Raw genomic sequence first — 19931 nt, 5'->3', positions numbered from 1 at the left:
ACTGAAGCGCTTGACCTTTATCTGCATGATTTTATTAATTGCACTGCTGCCAAATGATTGGCTGCTTAGATAACTGCATGAATGTGCAGGTGTATAAGTTCCTAATAAAGTGGACGGTTAGTGTAAGTACTAATGTTTTAATTGAAAAAAAAAAAAAGAATTCGCAGGCTAGTTTCCAAATTAGTAGGCACATGATAGCTGTTGACTGATTTTAAAAATATATATAAAAATGACAGCAGTACTCACCTATTTTACTCTCCCTAGCTCCATCAGTAGTCACGTTCACTTTTGACCTTGGTGATGGCCCAGTGGTTCTGACAGTCAGGTCACCAGTGCATCTGAATGACAGGCAGTGGCATTACGTACAAGCAGAAAGAAACGTGAAAGAGGCATCATTGCAGGTCGACCTGCTGCCCCTTCAGCTCACTGCGGCTGGAGCCGAAGGACAACACAGACTCCAGCTCAACAGCCAGCTCTTTGTTGGTAAGAAACTGAACTCTTTTTCAAACATACAGTGACTTTGCATTACAGGATGCACCTTGTATTTATTGCTTTTTATTATGCTGCAGAATTTGCCAAATATTTGCATTATATTTCATTTCTGTATTTCTATGTCTATGATTTCTTAAGTCTGAGATCTGTATTGTTTTTTAATCTCCTTATTTTTATTCTTTCAAATTGATTTTAGTCACACAAGCCCTCTTGAATACAGCTCTAAAGTCTTATATAGTAACAGGGTGACAAAACTTGTCTAATGCGTTTGAAATAATTTGCTATTAAATATGTCAAGAATTAATGACCTTCCAGTGGTTGTTGGCATAGACAATGGCTCTATTGGCATAGACATATTGTAAAGACCTCGGATTTCTTGTATGGCAGAACAGTGCGCCTGTTAGCATTTTCAGCAGGTACTCCATCTCAAGGCCAGCTTCTGCATATTCTATACATTGTTTACAACTAAATGTTAAATTCCCTTCAGTCAAGAGCTTTTCAGAAAGACAGTAACTGAATTCTGCATATCTCAAAAGGTTTGCAAAACCTTGCTGACCTTTCCAAACCCAAAGCTCAGCAGGAGGCATAATTATGAGCTTATTGTGTGCATTTTTCAAAGACTTACCAAAATATTTACTAGGACATCTTTGCTTGTGCAGACTTTTAATTTCCATATATACTACCCATGATAATTATAATTAACTGGAGCTTTCATATAGGTCTCTGATATGAAAACAGAATCATGTTGATAAAAATTCTCAGCTATTAACTGTGCAGGGGTTTAGTTAATAACTAGAATTATAAGTCAAAATTACTGCTTCATTAAGTTGTAATGAGTCCTCTAAATTTGAATTTGATTTCATGTCTTTGAAGAATGAGTTGATTACTGCAGTCACTTTAGTTGTAATAGACTTAATTATACCAAGTGTATATTTGAAGAGATTTTGTTCCGGAAGAGGAGATCGAGACCATTTTTAAAAGAAAAATTTAAAATCCTACAGTTTATTTTTTATAGAGCCTGTTTCGTTCTTTCTTACTTTTTTAATTATTTATTTTTTGACAGCATGGCCAGGACTTCTCGGCACATGTAATCCGAATGAATAATTTATTGCCAGCTTTCAGACAATTGGCATGACAGTTCCTGATTACATTGTCATTTTGTGTCGGTAAGATTGACATTCAGTGAAATTGATTTGTGTTGGTCAGTGCACTGAAAGAAACAGTCATATTTAAAACATCACAATCTGCCTGTTATTTTTGTGTTGAAGACCATATCCTTCAATACTTAATTACATGTGAAAGATACATGTATTTTTCAGCAGTTAATAAAGCCCAAATAAATTGGTGTTCGCTAGTTAGAATAATTACCTATCAATACTGACTAGCTATCACTGACAATGAAAGGTAAAAAGCGTATGAGCTTTTTGCTGCTGTGACAATTGTCGAGTGTTTACGCTGCCCTGATTTTCCTTGCAATGATCTCCCCTGAGGTTTTAAGCTGACTGAGCTGACAGAGGTGCTGTTGTAAGCATCATTAGTATCACAAGATTTAGTTAGCATTACGTGCATTTCTATAAAGATGGCTCATCCAAAGTATTACCTTGCAAGATAAAAGATATATACTTTATTTGGTATATGTCAAAACAGTTATTTAAACAGTTCAATTTGTGATACAGATTGCGATAACATACCTGTCCAGGAGCAAAATCATTAATTTTCCAGTAATAATTTTCTCCAACATAGAAAACAAATGCAATGTTTATTTTAGTTTTACTGAATTTTTGCTTCATTTCTTGTCATTTTTTCAAAGCACAGAATGTTTTCTTGCTTACAGGAGAATTATCTGGCTGTGCTTGAACACTTTCTACTGTTATTTCTTTCCAAAATCTAAATATAAATCTACACTACACTAAAGCTCCTTTGTGACAATGGTAAAAGCACTATACAAATAAAATTGAACTATATAGGCATTAGTAAATTTCCCTTTTTTGTCTCATTTTCTTCCTAATTTAGACTTGGCCAATTCCCATCCTACAGTTAGCTCTCCCCTATCACAGGACAGCTACCAACCAGGGAGGTCGAAGGCTATCACATGCTTCCTTCGATGCCGACCATATCTTTTTGAACTGCTGCTCATGCAACGTCATGGTTGTATAACACACTAGGAAGAAAGTGCTATCCGCCCACTTCTGCATGCATGAACTTACAGACCCCATAATAGGCTAGTGTCACTATGATTGATAATGGAGAGAGCGTGTGCGCCATCCCTCCCTGAAAGCACAGCAAATTTTGCTCTCTTGAAAACTTGGCCATGAACTTGTGATCTCTGGACAATAGTGTAACAAAGTAGTCTGGACAATTCTGTTGTACCACTAGGGAGCCCCTCATTAGTAGATTTCTAAGTTAATAACCAATCATGTATACACTTATATGGCGATTATGAAATATGCATTTTCATTAAGGAATTGATTTGATATCATCTCTCAGGAGGCGCACCTACCACTCAGAGGGGATTCCTAGGGTGCCTACGTGCACTCAGCATCAATGGGATGACCTTTGACCTTAATGAGCGAGCAAAGATGACGCCCGGTATGAATTCAGGTTGCCCAGGTCACTGCAGCAGTGAGAGCCTATGTCATAATGGAGGAAGGTGTTTGGAAAACAGGAATAGCTACATATGCGACTGCACACCCACAGCATTCACTGGAGCCAACTGCAAAACAGGTGAGAAGTGTTTGAATTTTGGCTATGCACATTTCTGGATTATGTTATGCTGAGTAAATTTGGTTCAGAAATTAGAGTAACTGTAAATATGTTTTAAGGTTTTATCTATGGGTCGTATTAAGAGTTGAGGTATGGGCAGTTTATACGGGATTTAGTACCAAAATTGTGCACATCGGTATTCAGACCACAGGCATGATTATAGAGTTATGCGCTATTCAGAAGATATGCAAGAGATACGTGTATTATTTTAAGAGATTGACTAACATAGATGTGTATGTCAGTTATGCATGATTCTGACTTTTATTCAGTGATATTGTGTCACGGACAGCATGAACTGCGACAGTGCGCACTTCCGGGTTTTCATTGTTTAATTTTGACACTTTTGTGTATTTTGCTTTGGTTTCTGTCCTGTCTCACCATCCCTGTTATGTAATTGGTTCCTTCCTAATGTCTCAGCTGTTCTTGTTTCCATCTTTGATTAGTTTATATATTTAAACCATCAGGGTTACGCATGTAACCCTGTTCCCTGAGAAGGGAACGAGACGTTGCATTTAGCATAACAGTATGGGAACGCCTATACTGTTATGCTAAATGCAACGTCGAAGTTCCCTTTGAAAGGGAACGTCGGGGTTACACATGTAACCCTGTTCCCTGAGAAGAGAACTTCGACGTTGCATTTAGCATAACAGTATAGGCGTTCCCATACTGTTATGCTAAATGCAACGTCGAAGTTCCCTTTGAAAGGGAACCCTGTATGTCGTTGTTCCAGGCAGAGTATGTTTCTGTGGTTTCCGCCAGACCCGTACCATGCCTTGATATTTGTTCGTAGTTTCATGCTTTTGATCCTGTTTTGTCTTCACGTTTTTCATGTTCTTCCTTTCCCCTGTCTACCCTGTTTGCCCATCGCCTGACCTGTTGCCTGTTTTTGACCACAATTTTGCGTTATGATTTGGATTTGTCTGCCTGCCTCTCTTCATTAAAAGCTTTAACCGCGCTTGCATCTATCTCCAAACCCCATTATATGACATATTGGTGCAAGTGAGGGGCAGTATTCACTACCACTGTCTGACAGTTTGATGTAACCACAATATGGCATGCTGAAATTAATATTTAGGCCTTATATACACTAAAGAATATAGAGTATGCCATTTAGGACCAATATTAAATACATAACTATGACACTAATTAATTAATAAATAGTATCATCCCTTGAAAGAGCACAAAAAGTTTTTGATTTGTTTTATTCCTGTACAGAGGACATCTGAGGAAACAGGATCTATCTTAATCACAAACATTGCTTAACTTAAGTTCTGAATTAATTTCAAGTAAGCTGTAAGTGTAGATGATGAATACTTGGTCAGCTTATCCTTCAGACCTTGGGCACATTTTCTTTACAGTAGAGCATATCTTGGCATCGTTCTATTGATTTGAAAACTAAAGTTAGCTAGTTTAAAGCATGATAAAAAATCAGATATTTTGTGCATACATTATGTTTTCGTGACCTTGATTCATTTGTGTGGACAATTACCTGTTGGCAGATAATGTAAGTAGTAAAAAGCTCAATAATATAGAAAATTAATGTGCTGTTTTATAAGCTTCCTTATAATGAGGGTGGTAGCCATAATGCAGTGAGTAATGTGATCAATACAATTAAGACTATTCAAGCAGCCATATATTGACAATATACTACATTCCTGTTCGATTTTTTTACGTTAATGCTTGCTGTCTTCTCATTCATATACTATATCATAATATTAGTATTTTTATTATTCTTTGCTTTTATGTTACATCACATTACATTTGACAGCAAAGGGAGGAAAACACTATTTCCTTTTTCATTTAGTCTGTAATTTTATATTCCTGATATTTTTTCATGTTTAAGGGCAAGTGTTTAAAGGTGGCGGTCTCTGTGCTATTAAGAAGCCTGTAATCCATGTAATTGATCTGTGAATAGGAGTAACTTTCCCTGCGTTGACATGACTTTTGGACTTAAGTCACCAACCCTGAATTACAGCCCTAAATGTAAAACATGTGAAGAATAATCGGCGAAGAAATCGATAAAAATCGTCCCCTGTCTTAAAAGATGGCCAGGGATCCTCTCAACTATTCAAAGATGGGGTGAGAAGGGAGGGGTTTGGTTGGCTGACAGCATGTCCTTGCTTGTCAACTCTCTTTAATTTGACATGGAGTTAGTGGGCCATATAGGAGAAGCTTCACCTGCCGAGTAGAACCTAATTACAGCTTCCCTGCTTCTCCTCCAGACTCACCCAATGGCCTGTCAATCAAATTAGTGATGTAATGGCTCTGTCTCTTTACAGAGTGATTGCAGAAAGGGTCAGATTACACTGTGACTGTTTACAGCTCAGTGTGGTAGAAGGCTGACAAATGAAAAGAGACAAAGAAAGAGAAAGAAATTCATATCACAGCAATAAGTTTACAAATGCTAGTCAACTAATTAGATGGAAAATCAGTAATGAGGAAGAAAAATGCCATATATTCTCATGCATTTCATTGAGCTTGATGAGCCTGAGCTGCTGATTCTCTGATGTCTGTGCTCATATTTCTGCATTTGAAGAGAGATGATAAAAAGTTTCCATAATTTAGCAAGAGATTTGTTTTTGTTTTATGCAATTGTCTGCTTTTTTATGCTTGTCTGTCTTATTTAGCTATATCTGCATCCTTTGAGAGAGGGACATCTGTAACGTATGCCCTTCAGGAACCATTTTCTGTAATGAGGAACCAGGATCCAAAGGAACTGCAGAGCAACAAACAATCTGACACTGTTAGATTGCGGGAAAATGTGGCATTTGGGTTCCTGACAAAACACGCGCCAGCTTTGCTCTTGTCCGCTCAGTTCCATGACCAGCGCTACATGGCAATTATGCTGACCCAAAATGGTAAGAGTTTACGAGTAGGAACCATAATTAAAATTTACTACCTGTTTTGTTTTTGTTTTGTTTTTTTGAGAATTTGGTTTTTAAAAATACTGAACTGTGGTTACAAAAAGTACCTGGTGGGCACATGTGTGCGCTAATTAAACACATAAAAAGGTTTGTCTCCTTGTTGCTACCAGTTTTCATTCAACTCAACAAGTCTATATCCTCCAAGGTCACCAATATGAAAAAAGATATTCTTTAAGCATGCAAACATGCACAAGGAATGCAAGAGGAGGAATGTAGTAATGGCAGCTACTGGCATCTCTCTCTCTCTCTCTCTCTCTCTCTCTCTCTCTCTCTGCTCATTTTCTTCTTCCACTCCTATCAATTTTTTATCTACTGGCAGAAGGGTGTGAAACACCAGCTCTTCAAGTTGCCATGACTGGCTTTTATAAATCCTTTACAGCAGACCTGGATCTGTGACTCAAGCAGAGAGAGAGAGAGAGAGAGAGAGAGAGACAGACAGGGTGAGAGAGAGTGTGAGTGAGTAGAGAGAGAGAGAGAGATATGAGGGCATGAGGAGAGAGGAGTGGGCAGGTTAGTGCAAGTATTCCCTGCATGATAACTGATAATGAATTACTCTGACAGACATATCTTGCATCCTCACAAATGCAAATGATGCCAGAAAAGTGTATGAGAGCATGAGATCTGCAGACTAGTGAATGGAGCAAACTTCTAAATGAAGCAGGTAGCTTACATAGGACATAATTGTGCATTCTAAAAGCTTGTTTCTGGTCTCCCAGGCAGTTTGCAGATCTGGTACAGTCTGAACCAGGAGACGGGTCCAGACACGTTCAGTCTTAAATCTGCCAGTCTAGCTGATGGACGTTTCCACTGGATCAGAATGAATCGTGATGGAAATCAGGTTCATGTTCAGGTAAGTCTTCCATAGGGTGACTAGGATCAGAACTGTTTAATTGCTGGACTGCAGTAACTGATTTTGTGGCATCAGTCATCAATTCCTTTTATTTAAATGCATTTTTATAAAGGTATGTGTATATGTGTATAGTATTAGCCTGCAGTAAAATTGTAAGTACAGAGACCTCATTGTAGTATAAGTAGTATAAGTAGTATAAGTAGTGCATTAAAGCTGATGTGAACAAGCTGCACAGAGTCTCATATTAAGTAGTGACAAGAACAATAATGCAGAATATTTAGTTAGATTTATAATGTATACTTAAAAAAAAAGTTATATTTAATTAAATGTGTCTGCTTACCAAATTCAGTGGTACTTCTAGAACTTCTAGAACGGTTTCTATGATCAGATCTATTGTATATGCTACATGTTATGATAGACATTGGCCATCTGTGCTTCTGTGAGTTTATGTGTTGCTGCCTTTACTGTTCCATTGCCATGTCTCTTTGCACACACCAACAAACTGTTTGTTTTGGAATTTTTCAAATCTCTTTTGTTTTTCCAATTTATTTTTTTATTAAGTTATTTTTTCTTACATTCTTCCCTGTTTTTAATGGTATCACTAAACTCTCTGTAGCTCTTTGTACCTCATCAAGATCTGTAAAAGGTAAATGAGGTAAATAACTATTCTCTTTAATCATTTTGGATTTAAAATCTGGTTATTGGAGGGTCATCCAGGTCTAACCTCTGTAGGAGTGTACAGTTACACCAAGACAGACAGGAGCACAGTGGTGAGGAAGGCTCCGCCCTGACTGTAGGCATATAGGAACAGGTCTGTGTTTTACTGCACTGGCAAGGCATGTCAAATCTGCCTGCATGTCAAAGCTACTAGCTTCCATTCTGGCAAGGTGCTGTCTAAAACACCTGAGGTCTCAGAAACGGAGAAACCAGAAGACTGTCTGGTCGCCTGTGGTACCCTTAACACAGCTAAGAAACACCATTCTTTCAGCTGTACTTCCCAATAATCTCTTTTGCCATGAACACATAGTAGCTGCCTCCTAGAGGTTTAATCCTGATCAGGATGATTTTGATTGAAGAAATAGTGATGATGCAGCAGCTACAGATGCACGACTAGAGCTCAAATATGTTCATCTGTGTATATTTGATGCGTACCCCTCTAGCTAACTGATGTGTTGAGAGATCAGACTATACAGATGTGATTCCTCCTGTCCTTCACAATGTCCCCCAGGCTGTCCAGGCATCAAGGTTCTGACAGGCTCCAGCCCTGACAAGCCCCAGAAAAAGCCACCAAAACCCTTGGCCCAAGAGAAAATGCGGCCTCAGGGGGAGTTAAGCCAAGTGTCAATGGCAACCAGCCAGTTGGATATAAATTTTCCATGTTTTCCTTTCCCCCTGCCAAAAAAAGAAAACTCTCCATGAGCACCATGTGCTAGTATGCTGTCAAAACACGACAGTTGTAGTACACATCAACCTCCAGGGCAGGATGTGCTCTCCCAGCTTCACTGCCTGTAATACAACCTGCAAATATGGGGTAGTATCCACTTCCTGTCACATGTAGTGAATGTCCCAGCTATCCTAAACCCAGGTGTGGATCTGTTGTCAAGGGGAAATCCACTATATGAAGAGTGGCATATTCACCCCAAGTAGTAAAAACTGCTGTGGAAGTGATATCTTCACCTCTTGTCCAAACATAGACTATCCATAAACGTGGTGCAATTTTATGACAATCTGTATACACCCTCCCTAATGTTTATTTTTTAATACTTTTCATCCAGAAAGTAAGCGGAATGCAAAATTTTGAAGTCAACTGTTCATTCAATGTAATGCCATGTCAGTGTTACTGCACTGCATTCCAGTGATTGTTCTATGGTGTTTGACCTACAGTAGCCTGAGGGGACTTACAGATTGGCTTACAGTCATTGTATACTAATTTTTTGGGTATCAGATAACTAACTAAACTTATATAATAACAACAGCTTCTTTAATGCTTACTGTAAGAGCCATGAACACACTGTAATGAGGGTTTGAAGGAACATCACTATATATCAAATAACCAATGAAACTACAATTACACATTGCTTTTAAATGTAACAGAATCTGCACATGGACCTAGCAAGATATCAATTGACTAAAATAAGTAAAGGTTGTTACTATTCCCCCAGAGATGTTGACATATGAGTATCTTTCAATAACATTGACTCGAAGGTTTAAAAATGTAGCTTGTGCCCATATGCCTATGTAGAACATTTTTGCAAAACATTTTTGAAGAAAGAGTCTCAAAACACATCATTAATACAAGCCACTAAATTATGTTGAACACAGCCAAAAAGCATATTGTTGTTGGCCCTTCAAATAGCAGTTTACTTATCCTCATTGTGAAACTTGAGCTATTCTAGATTCACACAGAGCTGGTATCTTGACTGGAAACAAAGAAAAAACAGCGCTATTGGTCCACTATTCTTAGTCTGTATCTGTATTGTTTTTCTTATGAGGCAGATTTCAAAGGCTCAGCTCAGGTTTAAGATTTAACTATATGTGATGGCTGAACATAAGCAAAAACTGCCCAAATGAAGATCCAATCAATTTCGTTTTTAAGCCACAATCCTAAATAGACCACAAGCCCAGTCAAGCACTTTAGTGAAACTAGGAAAAAATAAATTTCTTGTCAAGTGTATTTAATAGTGAATTGTGAAATCTCAATTTTGAGTCCTGTTTCCATACCACAATAGGCTTATTTTTTATTAAATGGTCTGCACCTATATAGTGTATTTTAACCTTATCCGTTAAACAAAGCACTTTACACTGTGTCTCATTCACCCATACACACACACACACACACACACACACACACACACACACACACACAAACAAACACACACACATATGCAAGGTGCTAGTCTTCGGGGGGTAGGAGGGAATTATGTCCTCACCAGAGTCAGGAGTCAGGGCGGATTGGAAACCTCACATGCAACTTGCGAGGCCTGCTCTTCGTCCTCTGGCTTGGGTGTCTCTTGCGAGGTCACCATGAGTCCACCTCAGGAGAACACTGAACAACAATGGTGTGCATGGCAGGGTTGCAAGGAGAAAGCCACTGCTCTCCAAAAAGAACATTGCTGCCCCTCTGCAGTTTCCTAAATCTCACATGGACAAGCCAGAAGGCTATTGGAAAAATGTTTTGTGGATAGACCAAAATAGAATTTTTGTTTTAAATGAGAAGTGATATGTTTGGAGAAAGGAAAACACTGCATTCCAGCATAAAGAACCTTATCCCATCTGTGAAACATGGTGGTGGTAGTATAATGATTTGGGACTGTTTTGCTGCATCTGGGCCAGGATGACTTGCCATCATTGATGGAACAATGCATTCTGAATTATACCAGCGAATTCTGAAATAAAATATGAAGACATCTGTCCATGAACTGAATCTCAAGAGGAAGTGAGTCATGCAGCAAGACAACGATCCTAAATACACAAGTCGTTATACCAAAGAACGGTTAAAAAAGATTGGCCAAGTCAAAGTCATGAAATTAATCCAATAGAAATGTTGTAGAAAGTCCTGAAGCAAGCAGTTCATATGAGCAAACCCACCAACATCCCAGAGTTGAAGCTGTTCTGTACTGATTAACAGGCTAAAATTCATCCAAGCCGATGTGCAGGACTGATCAACAGTTACAGGAAATGTTTAGTTGCAGTTATTGCTGCACAACAGGGTCACACCAGATACTGAAAGCAAAGATTCACATACTTTTGCCACTCACAGATATGTAATAATCAATCATTTTCTGCAATAAATAAATTCGCATTTGTTTAACTGGCTTTTTTTTTATCTACTTTTAGGACTTGTGTGAAAATCTTATGTTTTCGGTCTTATTTATGCAGAAATATAGAAAAATTCTAAAGGCTTCACAAACTTTCAAGCATCACTGTAACTATAAGTTTTTCCGTCTTAAAAAATAATCCTGTTTCTGAAAAAAAAAAAATTACAATATGCATTTAAAGCTTAAGTTAAATTCTGAAGAATTCATGAACTGCTTCAGATAAACATGTATTATTAAATTCCATTATGTGTTTTTAATTAACAGGTTTTACTTTTTATGTCAATAAAAGAAAATGTGTCTAAATTCTGTTCACATACATATATACACTACATCTGCAGTAGACAGAGATTAGGCTGAAAAAAATTCCTGAAGTATTCCATTAATGCAACCTTGGGTCACTCTTTATGGCATGTTACTAGAATTTCAGAATGGTCTTGTCCAATGAATCTTCATTTATATAAGTGGTATAAATGATCTGTGTTTGATCTCTCTGTGTGTCCGCAGATCGATAACACAGTGACGCAGCAGTACAGTCTGTCTCCTGGCTCTGCGCTTGCTCCAGTGAGGATTTTAACTCTGGGAAGAATCCGAGGTGGGTTCCATCCTCAGCTGAAGAACATTTTTTTCCCCCTCTTTGTATTCTTTATACTGCAGCCCTGCACCTGTTCAGCACCACCCAAAAAAAGCTGTTTGCAATCAGTACTACTATAATTCTCTATGAATTTTAATGATCAGTTTCTGTACTCTCTCTCTCTCTCTCTCTCTCTCTCTCTCTCTCTCTCTCTCTCCCCCTCTCTGCGCATGTGCTGAGCGAAAGTGTGCAGCGCTCTCTGGCGTTTTGCCAAATATTTGCTTGTTTGTTTTTTGTTTTTTTTCCCTACTGGATTAATTAAGTGAAATTACTAAAGTATTAGGTAAAATACACAAGCTGATATTGAAACGGTCAGTGACGAACACAACAGTCTCAGCTACACCGGCTCTATCTCCTCAACTAACTCTAACAATCGTGCCGATGCGGATGTTACTATAAACAACATCACAGACACTGAAGGCGGTATTAGAGCTAAACCTGCTGCAGATGTTAGTGTTAGTAATGACCCCAGCCTCAATGACTGGACCGACCCCATAAAGCAGCAGCAAAAGAAGAAACCATAGAGCCCACACAAGAACACACTTAGACAAAAACATACTGCTGAGTATGAGAATAATAAAGCTGAGCTGGAAACAGGTGGACAGAAGATGGACAAGGTGGTGGAATCGTCCAAACAGCCACAGCAGGAGAATGAGGGCCCAGAGTGCAGTGCAGGGGCTACAGGAGGGGAACTGCTCACAGACATGGAGGAGGCAGAGGTCAACCCAGATCAGCCAAATACTTTTGACTTTTCAGAACAGCCTGAACAACTGTACACTACAAAACAGATTAACCAGTTTTGAGAATTAACCAAAGGAAAACGGAACAAACTACTTCTCAGACGAAGAAAAATTTGTCAAATCTGCACAACGCAAAACCAAAAATTAAAATCTGAACATGCTTTCACAAGGGAGACAGTTCAGATTAAGAAAATGGGCATCAGCTGCAAGAAAGGTTTTACTATAAACAGGACTGTGAACTTTCATACATATCTTTGGACTACAATGGATTTATAGTAAGACTGAAGGGGTTTGAGGTTCCTGGGTGGAGGGTGTGGGTGGGGGCTCTGAAGGGGTTCATTTTTTAATTTTATTTTAAATATGTAAATATGCTACACAGATGCATTAAAGGCGTCTTAAAAGTCTCTCTCTCTCTCACACACACACACACACACTCTCTGTGCATCTAAAGAGGCATTTGAGTGGTGTGGGTTTTTTTTTCAGAGGCAGGTTAGAATGAGGTGGGTGGTTGGCAGGGCAGAGAGGCAGGGAGCGAGAGAGTGCATTCTGAGCTGTCAGTACTGCGACAGATGGGTTGAGTGAAGGGTAAATGGATTTGCACGATGTTGCCTAGGAAACCTTTTTTTTTTTAATCGGATAACTAATAAGCAGGACAAGACATGGCATGACCCTAATTCTATGGTGGAGACAGGAGGATGTTTGAGATAAATTTGCAGTAAAGTGCACACCAAAATGCGACAAGCTCTAGCACATCCATCCTTAGTCATTAATGGTGAAACAAGGTAGAAGGAAAGAAAAAATGTGAATGGATATATTGATTTCTGCAGTTCTGCCTGGACTCCAAGAGATTAGAGTAATGAAGTCATCTATTTTGATGAAACTTGCCAGCAAATATATAATGATAAACATTTTTTTTACTTTGAACAATACCGAATTTTGTGTTAGCCTAATTTCAGAGTCAAATTGCCAAGCAAAAATGCAGGGAGCTTTTTATTTTCAAACCATTGGCTGGCTTTAAAAACATACAAATACATTTGAGGCCAAAAGCTTACAAACACCTATATACTCTCCACATATTCCATGTTGCCATACATTTTCTGTGTTAAGTCAATTAGGGTATCTAATTGAGAGAAAGATTTATTTAAGCTTTTCTTTACTAGATCAGATTTTCAGTGGGTCAAAATGTAACCTACTGTAGATTTGGATAGTATTTGTTAGCATTGCCTTTTAATTACTTAACTGGAATCAAACACTTGGAGTAGCCTTCCAGAAGGTTCTAACAATACTTTGCTGAGATTTTTGCCCATTCCTCCTGAGAGAACTGGTATAACTATTGGATTCAGGTCAGGGCTGTGTGATAGACACTCCTTTCACTTTACCTTTAAACCATTTTGTTAAGCAACTTTGGACATTTCTTAGGATCGATGTCCTGTTGGAAGACCCAGTTGTGACCAAGTTTTAACTTTCTGGCTGATGTCTTGAGTTATTGCTTCAGTATTCTAGATCTCCTCCTACCTCATGATGCCATCTATTTTCTGATGTGTACCAGTCTATTTTCCAGCAAAACTCCCTCAGTACATGATGCTGCCATCCCCATGCTTCACAGTTGGGATGGTGTTCTTCAGATTAAAAGCCTTACCTTTTTTCCTCCATATGTAGCCATATCCATATGATTAATCCTAAACAATTACAATTTTTATTTCATCTGACCAGAGAACAATCCTCCTAAAGGCTGTTGCACACCTGCAAACTTCAGTCTGGCTTTTTAATGACAGTCTTAGAGTAGGGGATTTTTACTTGCATGACAGCCTTTCTGGCCATAGTAATGTAAGACTCTCTTAATGGCTGATGTACATATTTGGTACCTGATGCCTCCAACTCCTTCACCGGTTTCTTTGTTGTTCTCCTGGGGTTCAGTTGGACCTTTGTTCATCCCTGGGAGTTAAATTATGTCTTATTCATGAGCAACGGTGTATGTTCCCAAGATTTGAATATTTGTACACAATTGTTTGTATAAAGGTGTTTACTATCAAAAAAGCTGTAGTTGTGCTGTTTGTTTAATCTCTGTATCAGTGTTATTGTAAATTGTTTGACCAGAAAGGGGCTCACACCCTTCCCATTTCCCACTGCCCTGCTCACCACCAACTAAACACTGAGTCATGATACTCTACACACAGAAACCCAACAGTGTCCTGACTAATCTTATAACAGACTGTTTATACTGATTGAAAATGGCCAATAAGTTGATTTCCATTCTGCTGGTGGAATGGAATGCCAGTATACTGCGAGAAAGGATTCATTCATGTAAATGCCTCACAGTCATTTTAACTTACAAAACCATAGCATAAAGTGCACACTGAATCCTGCAACAAAAAAAAAAAAACTAAACAAATCTTCTTTTTTCTGGAGTTGAATAAGTGCTTACCATTGTTCTTTGTTTTCTATTCTTTGGTTGTAGGGAGTGACATCACTGATGAGGAAGTGGTCCGTGCAGGATCAAGTGGATTCATTGGCTGTCTGTCCTCTGTCCTGTTTAATCAAGCTGCTCCTTTAAAAGCAGCGCTACAAAACAAAGGAAGCTCAGCAGTCAGCATACACGGCCGGCTGGAGGAGTCAGACTGTGGGGCTCAATCAAGCATAAACACTCACATTACCACCCATACAGGCTCAGGTACAACACTCGTAGACTCTATGAGCTATGATTTATCAGTTTACTGCAAATCTCCTAAACCTGCATCATCCTAAGTTCACATGTATGTATATTGTGTTAAATTAAATTATAGCACTATATCATTATGGTTAATCTGTACGTAAGCATAGACTCCTCTGCCTCTCTGTCTTCCATCGTCTTTCTCTCTTCCAGTCGATGAATCATCAAAATCAGACAGAGGTAAAGCACCTCTGACAAAGGTTGCACAGAGTGACTCAGCACTAATTGGAGGTGAGAAACAACAGGAACACGTGTATGTTAATTCTGTGAAAGCATACAGTTCTCTGATGTTGAGTATCTTATGCTCTGTGAAGGTCAATGCAATTGCTCATGCATCTGACTTTTATCAGTGCACTATGCCAAAATTCTGCAGACATACAATCTTGCTTAAGCTTCTCTCTTTTTCAAGTTGAAACTTTTTCTTAGCAGATTCAATTCATTCACTCTCAGGTATTGACTTATTCAAAGGTTATGTGTGCAAAAACACATGTACACTTCATAACACCTGCAAAATTACATGCACATGGATTTATTAAAGGTTCTTTGAAGTTCTTTGGTAGTATTAATGTGGTAAAGTTGGTTTTGTTCAGTGTTCACTGCACATCTGCACCTTTGATGCTGAAATCACTAAAAGAGCCTATGAAAATGTTTTCATGCCCATAGTGTATACCTTATCAACAAAATGCACACACATGCTCTTTTATTTTGCATTCATACTGTATTTTTGTGCAGTGTGTTTCATCATAACCTAAACTGTGTCATATATTTGACATATGTGGCACATAATAAATATAAACTACACCAAATAAAATGTATCATGGTAATATAAGGGAAAATAAACCTTTTAGGACTTATTTGATATACTAACTAACTCTATAATCCTAAACAGGCTTCAACGGATTTTTTTTTTTTCTAAATCATATGTTTCAACATTCTGAAAATGCTTAATACACTTTTGAGTCACCACTTTTACTTCATTTTTATTATATGCTAATATAATATAATTATATTTACTATACTGTAATTATTCTTTTGAAGTTTTTTTCTTTTTCTGCACTGATGAAGTACACAAGGCAGGGTCACAGTGGATGGGGTGCCAACTCATTGCAGGGCACAATCACACACGTTCACACACTACGGACAATTTGGAAAGGCCAATCAGCGTATAATGCATGTCTTTAGACTGGGGGAGGAAACCGGAGTAGCTGGAGGAAACCCCCGAAGCACAGGGAGAATATACAAACTCCACGCACACGGGGAAGAGGGAAGATTCCACTGTGAGGCAAACGTGCTAACCACTAAGTGATCAGGCCACCTCCCCACCCACCCACGGGTTGTCCAAATTATTAATGAATAAGTAAATTCATATCCAGCTTTTGACAATTCACACAATTCTTCTTTGTAAATCAGCTGCAATACACCGAGTGACTGTACACACAGTTTATCCCATTGCACATGCACATTATCTTAGTACATCAGGGCTTAATGTACTGGATGTTTAAATCTGCTAAGGTTCACTAATGGAAACAGTAATAACTTGCTACACTCATGTTCTGTCATTCGCAGGAGTCGTAGCTGCCATAGTGTTTACAACGCTGTGTGTGTTGGCTGTGTTGATCCGCTTCCTCTACCAACACAGAGAACCCCAACCTCCGCCTGCCATCGCTGTAAAGAGCAAAAGACCTAGCCTGAATGTGGAACCACGCAAACCAAGCCACGTTGGGAAGGAGTACTTCATCTGACAGGATTTTTGTCTGCATGCACATCAGTTGCATTATCTGCAGAAGTAAGGTTCTTAACAGCTGCACACAAGCGCCTGACCCATGCCTTCCGACACTTCTGTGCCATCTTTAAATCCAGGCCCCTTGTCTGAGGCAGCTGCTGAGTTCTGATCCAAGCTGGAAAGGAAATCAGGGTCTGCATGCAGGAAGAGACTCTCTAGTTGCTGGTTATGCTTACAGATAGTGTGAAAGAAGAGACTATTTGGGGGGAAAAAAAATAGGAAATAGTCACAATTTGTATGAGATATGTGCTGTATGATAACAGTGACATGCACTCAGATACAGCACCTTATACACACCCATCTGAAGTAAAAGCCCAAGACAGGAGACACGATGGTCTGCTTGTCCAAACCTTTTATATTGAGCACAAGCTTTGTGTTTTGTCACTTACAAAAAGAGAGTGGCCTCTCTAACTCATGTACTCTGATCACTGAGGATGGCACTTGAGATTGACTGATGTTTGGTGGCTAAAATTTACACGTATATTAATATTGCGGAAAGATCAACAGTCTCTTGTCATGTCAAAACATATCTGTATTAAGGATTTGACAAAATAAGACAATCAGTTAAAACAAGAGACCAACCATAAACAAAGGAGGATTAGCTCTTACGTTAAATCAGCACTAGCAAGAGATCAATTGAGAAAGCTTTGTGTCCGTCCTCAGCTGCATGTCAGGGATCAGATTTTGCGGCCTTAATGCAGCTAAATCCATGACCGAGTGCCCAATGAGTCTACAGAAAGAAGGACCTCAATGAAGTGCATTATATTACCTGACAGTGAAAACAACCCTGTCATGCCCCCTAAGACAATAACATGCTTTCTTACTGAAATTGATTTTATTTGGTCAGGGGTTCAGTTTTCTATATGGCTATTGTTGTATATGACTGTTTATCTATTTCATAAATATATTTAATAAAACAAGCTTTTTATAGCCTCTGAGAGTACAGCACACACTTTTTCTGAGTAATGATTTTGGAGTTGATGTGAAGGTTTTTTTGTTTTTATTGGCTAGCATAGTCTCAAGTGACCTTGGTGAAATGACCAAACACCTACAGAGGGGGTGCTTCTTTTAGAACTTTTCCAATGTCATAGTTCTGTATCCATATGTGGATGGAGTGAGTGTGTGGTGGTATTCAGGGCATGCATCAAGCAGAGCCAGGGTGATACGAAGTAATTTGTAGGATATGAACAGTATAACTTCATGATGCCACATTTACTGTACTGGCTATGTCAATATAAAAGCATCAGAAGCACATCATACAATATTTATTCATCAGTAATACAATTTCCCTTCACTGGAAATAAGAGGCCCAAAAATGTTCCAGCATAACAATGTCTCTGTCTGCAGAGCAAGGTTTATGAAAGCATGGTTTGCGAATGTTGGAGTGGAAGAACTCAAACGTGTCCTGCACAGAGCCCTGACCTCAACCCCATTGAACACCTTTGGGATTAACTGGAAGACCGACTGCACCCCAGACCTCCTTACTCGACATCATTACACGACCTCACTTATCCACTTATGTCTGAATGAACACATGCCCACAGCCAATCTAGTGGAAAGCCTTCCCAGAGGAGTGGAGATTATTATGACTGTAAAGGGGGATCTAAATCTGGAATGGTATGTTCCAAAAGCACATATGGGTTTGATGGTTAAGTGTCCACAAACGTTTGACCATATAGTGTATCTGTAATACCTGTGTGTGCTTTTGTAACCTACCTGTTATAATAACCTCCACTCTTTTGGGAAGGCTTTCCACTAGATTTTGGAGCGTGGCTAATGGGGTTTTGTAATAAAATTACCAAATATGCACAAATTTAGAAAATTGTAAAGCAAGGGTGATTTTAATGTCAAACCAGAGAAAAAGATTGAAAATATTTGTTTTTGTTTTGAAATGCTCAATAATCTCAACTAAGCAACCAAATAGAAACATTAAAACAGCACTAAAGCAGAATTCACAATATCATAGAACAAGGTTTCCGGACTTAGTGAGGCCATTTTTGAATTTGAAGTTGGTGAATTTACTAACAAAGACATGGGCCAACTGTGGGCAAATATATAAAAAAGACTTAGAAGAATTAACGCTATGATACATTTGTGATGTTGCCTGGTAAATCCACCAGAAAACAGTATGTGTGTAAAGAGAAACTTTGACAGGTATTCATCACACTACTACTGAAAAAAGACTGGGAAAGGGGTATGTAGTACGGATACCAAGAATGGTAACGAAACTCAGCATGGATAATTAGGAATGGTGGGTTGAACAATATGTGAGTTTTGGATAATTTGTCAGGAAAAAAAAAGTGTTATTCGACTGTGTGAGAAAGTAAAGTATAAGAAGTAAGAGTGGAAAGTAGATGTACCATGGGGTCCAAAAGTCTGAGACCACATTGAAACTCTTGGATTTTTTTTAAGGGAAATAAACAGAAGGTTTTAGAATTTTGAAATATTTAAAACGAAGAAAGTAAATGTTAAATATATTACATATATTTAATATTCGATATTCTGCACTATTTCTAGGTTCCAAACTAATGTGTGATATCGACCATGTTAACTGCTTTGTACAAAAGGTCAGATTTTGTTCGTGTCTAATCTCTTCCTTTGAAGCATGTGTTCAGACGTCACTCTGATGGATTATCAGATTTTGCACAAAATTGTGTAGACTATGCCAGCTCTAGTGCACACTGTCAATATAGCAAATAGGGGACATACCAAATACTAGGAAACTCTGAAATTCATGTACAGTACTATGCAAAATCTAGCGCACCCTATTTTTTTAGTGTAAACTTTGTTATATATTTTTTTTATTTTATGTCTACATTACTGAGTCAGTACAAAACATTAGTTTTCCAACACAAAATTAAACGTTACAGAAAAATGTTTGTATGTCAGTAAAGAGAGCAGAATATTATGTAAGAGACTACTTTTCAGACAAAAAAACATAATGTTGGGTTTTGCTGCAAAAATAAGAAGCAAGTGCGACAGTCAACGTCTCCTGTAGAAATGTGGCTGGTATTGCAAGATACTCAATAAAACTTACAGCTCATTTACTTATAAAACTACACAAATTGTACCGGAAACTACTTTTTTTGTTTTTTTAAGTCAAGGGTCGTCACAAAAAATATTGAATTTGTTTCACTCATTACTGTTTACTGTTGTTTCACTCATTACTGTTTACTTTATAGTAGTTTTTATGTTGAAACATTTAAGTTTTGAAGGCATC

The 19931-nt window shown here is 38.3% G+C and overlaps 1 protein-coding gene across 1 annotated transcript in view; it reads left to right on the top strand.

The window, feature by feature from the left end:
- The window catches only part of cntnap5l (contactin associated protein family member 5 like), a 109089-nt gene extending 91445 nt beyond the window's left edge, over positions 1 to 17644 (top strand). Inside the window, exons 17-24 of the mRNA XM_053635076.1 lie at positions 265 to 483; positions 2980 to 3216; positions 5883 to 6113; positions 6896 to 7029; positions 11352 to 11439; positions 14677 to 14889; positions 15082 to 15159; positions 16495 to 17644. Coding sequence (XP_053491051.1) covers positions 265 to 483; positions 2980 to 3216; positions 5883 to 6113; positions 6896 to 7029; positions 11352 to 11439; positions 14677 to 14889; positions 15082 to 15159; positions 16495 to 16670 — 1376 coding nt within the window. The 3' untranslated portion in view covers positions 16671 to 17644. The remainder of the gene's footprint in view (positions 1 to 264; positions 484 to 2979; positions 3217 to 5882; positions 6114 to 6895; positions 7030 to 11351; positions 11440 to 14676; positions 14890 to 15081; positions 15160 to 16494) is intronic.
- Positions 17645 to 19931: the final 2287 nt, after the last annotated feature.

The sequence above is a fragment of the Ictalurus furcatus genome, chromosome 10 (assembly GCF_023375685.1).
Source record: "Ictalurus furcatus strain D&B chromosome 10, Billie_1.0, whole genome shotgun sequence".
In the NCBI taxonomy this organism is placed as follows: domain Eukaryota; kingdom Metazoa; phylum Chordata; class Actinopteri; order Siluriformes; family Ictaluridae; genus Ictalurus; species Ictalurus furcatus.
This window is presented reverse-complemented; position numbering and strand designations above follow the sequence as displayed.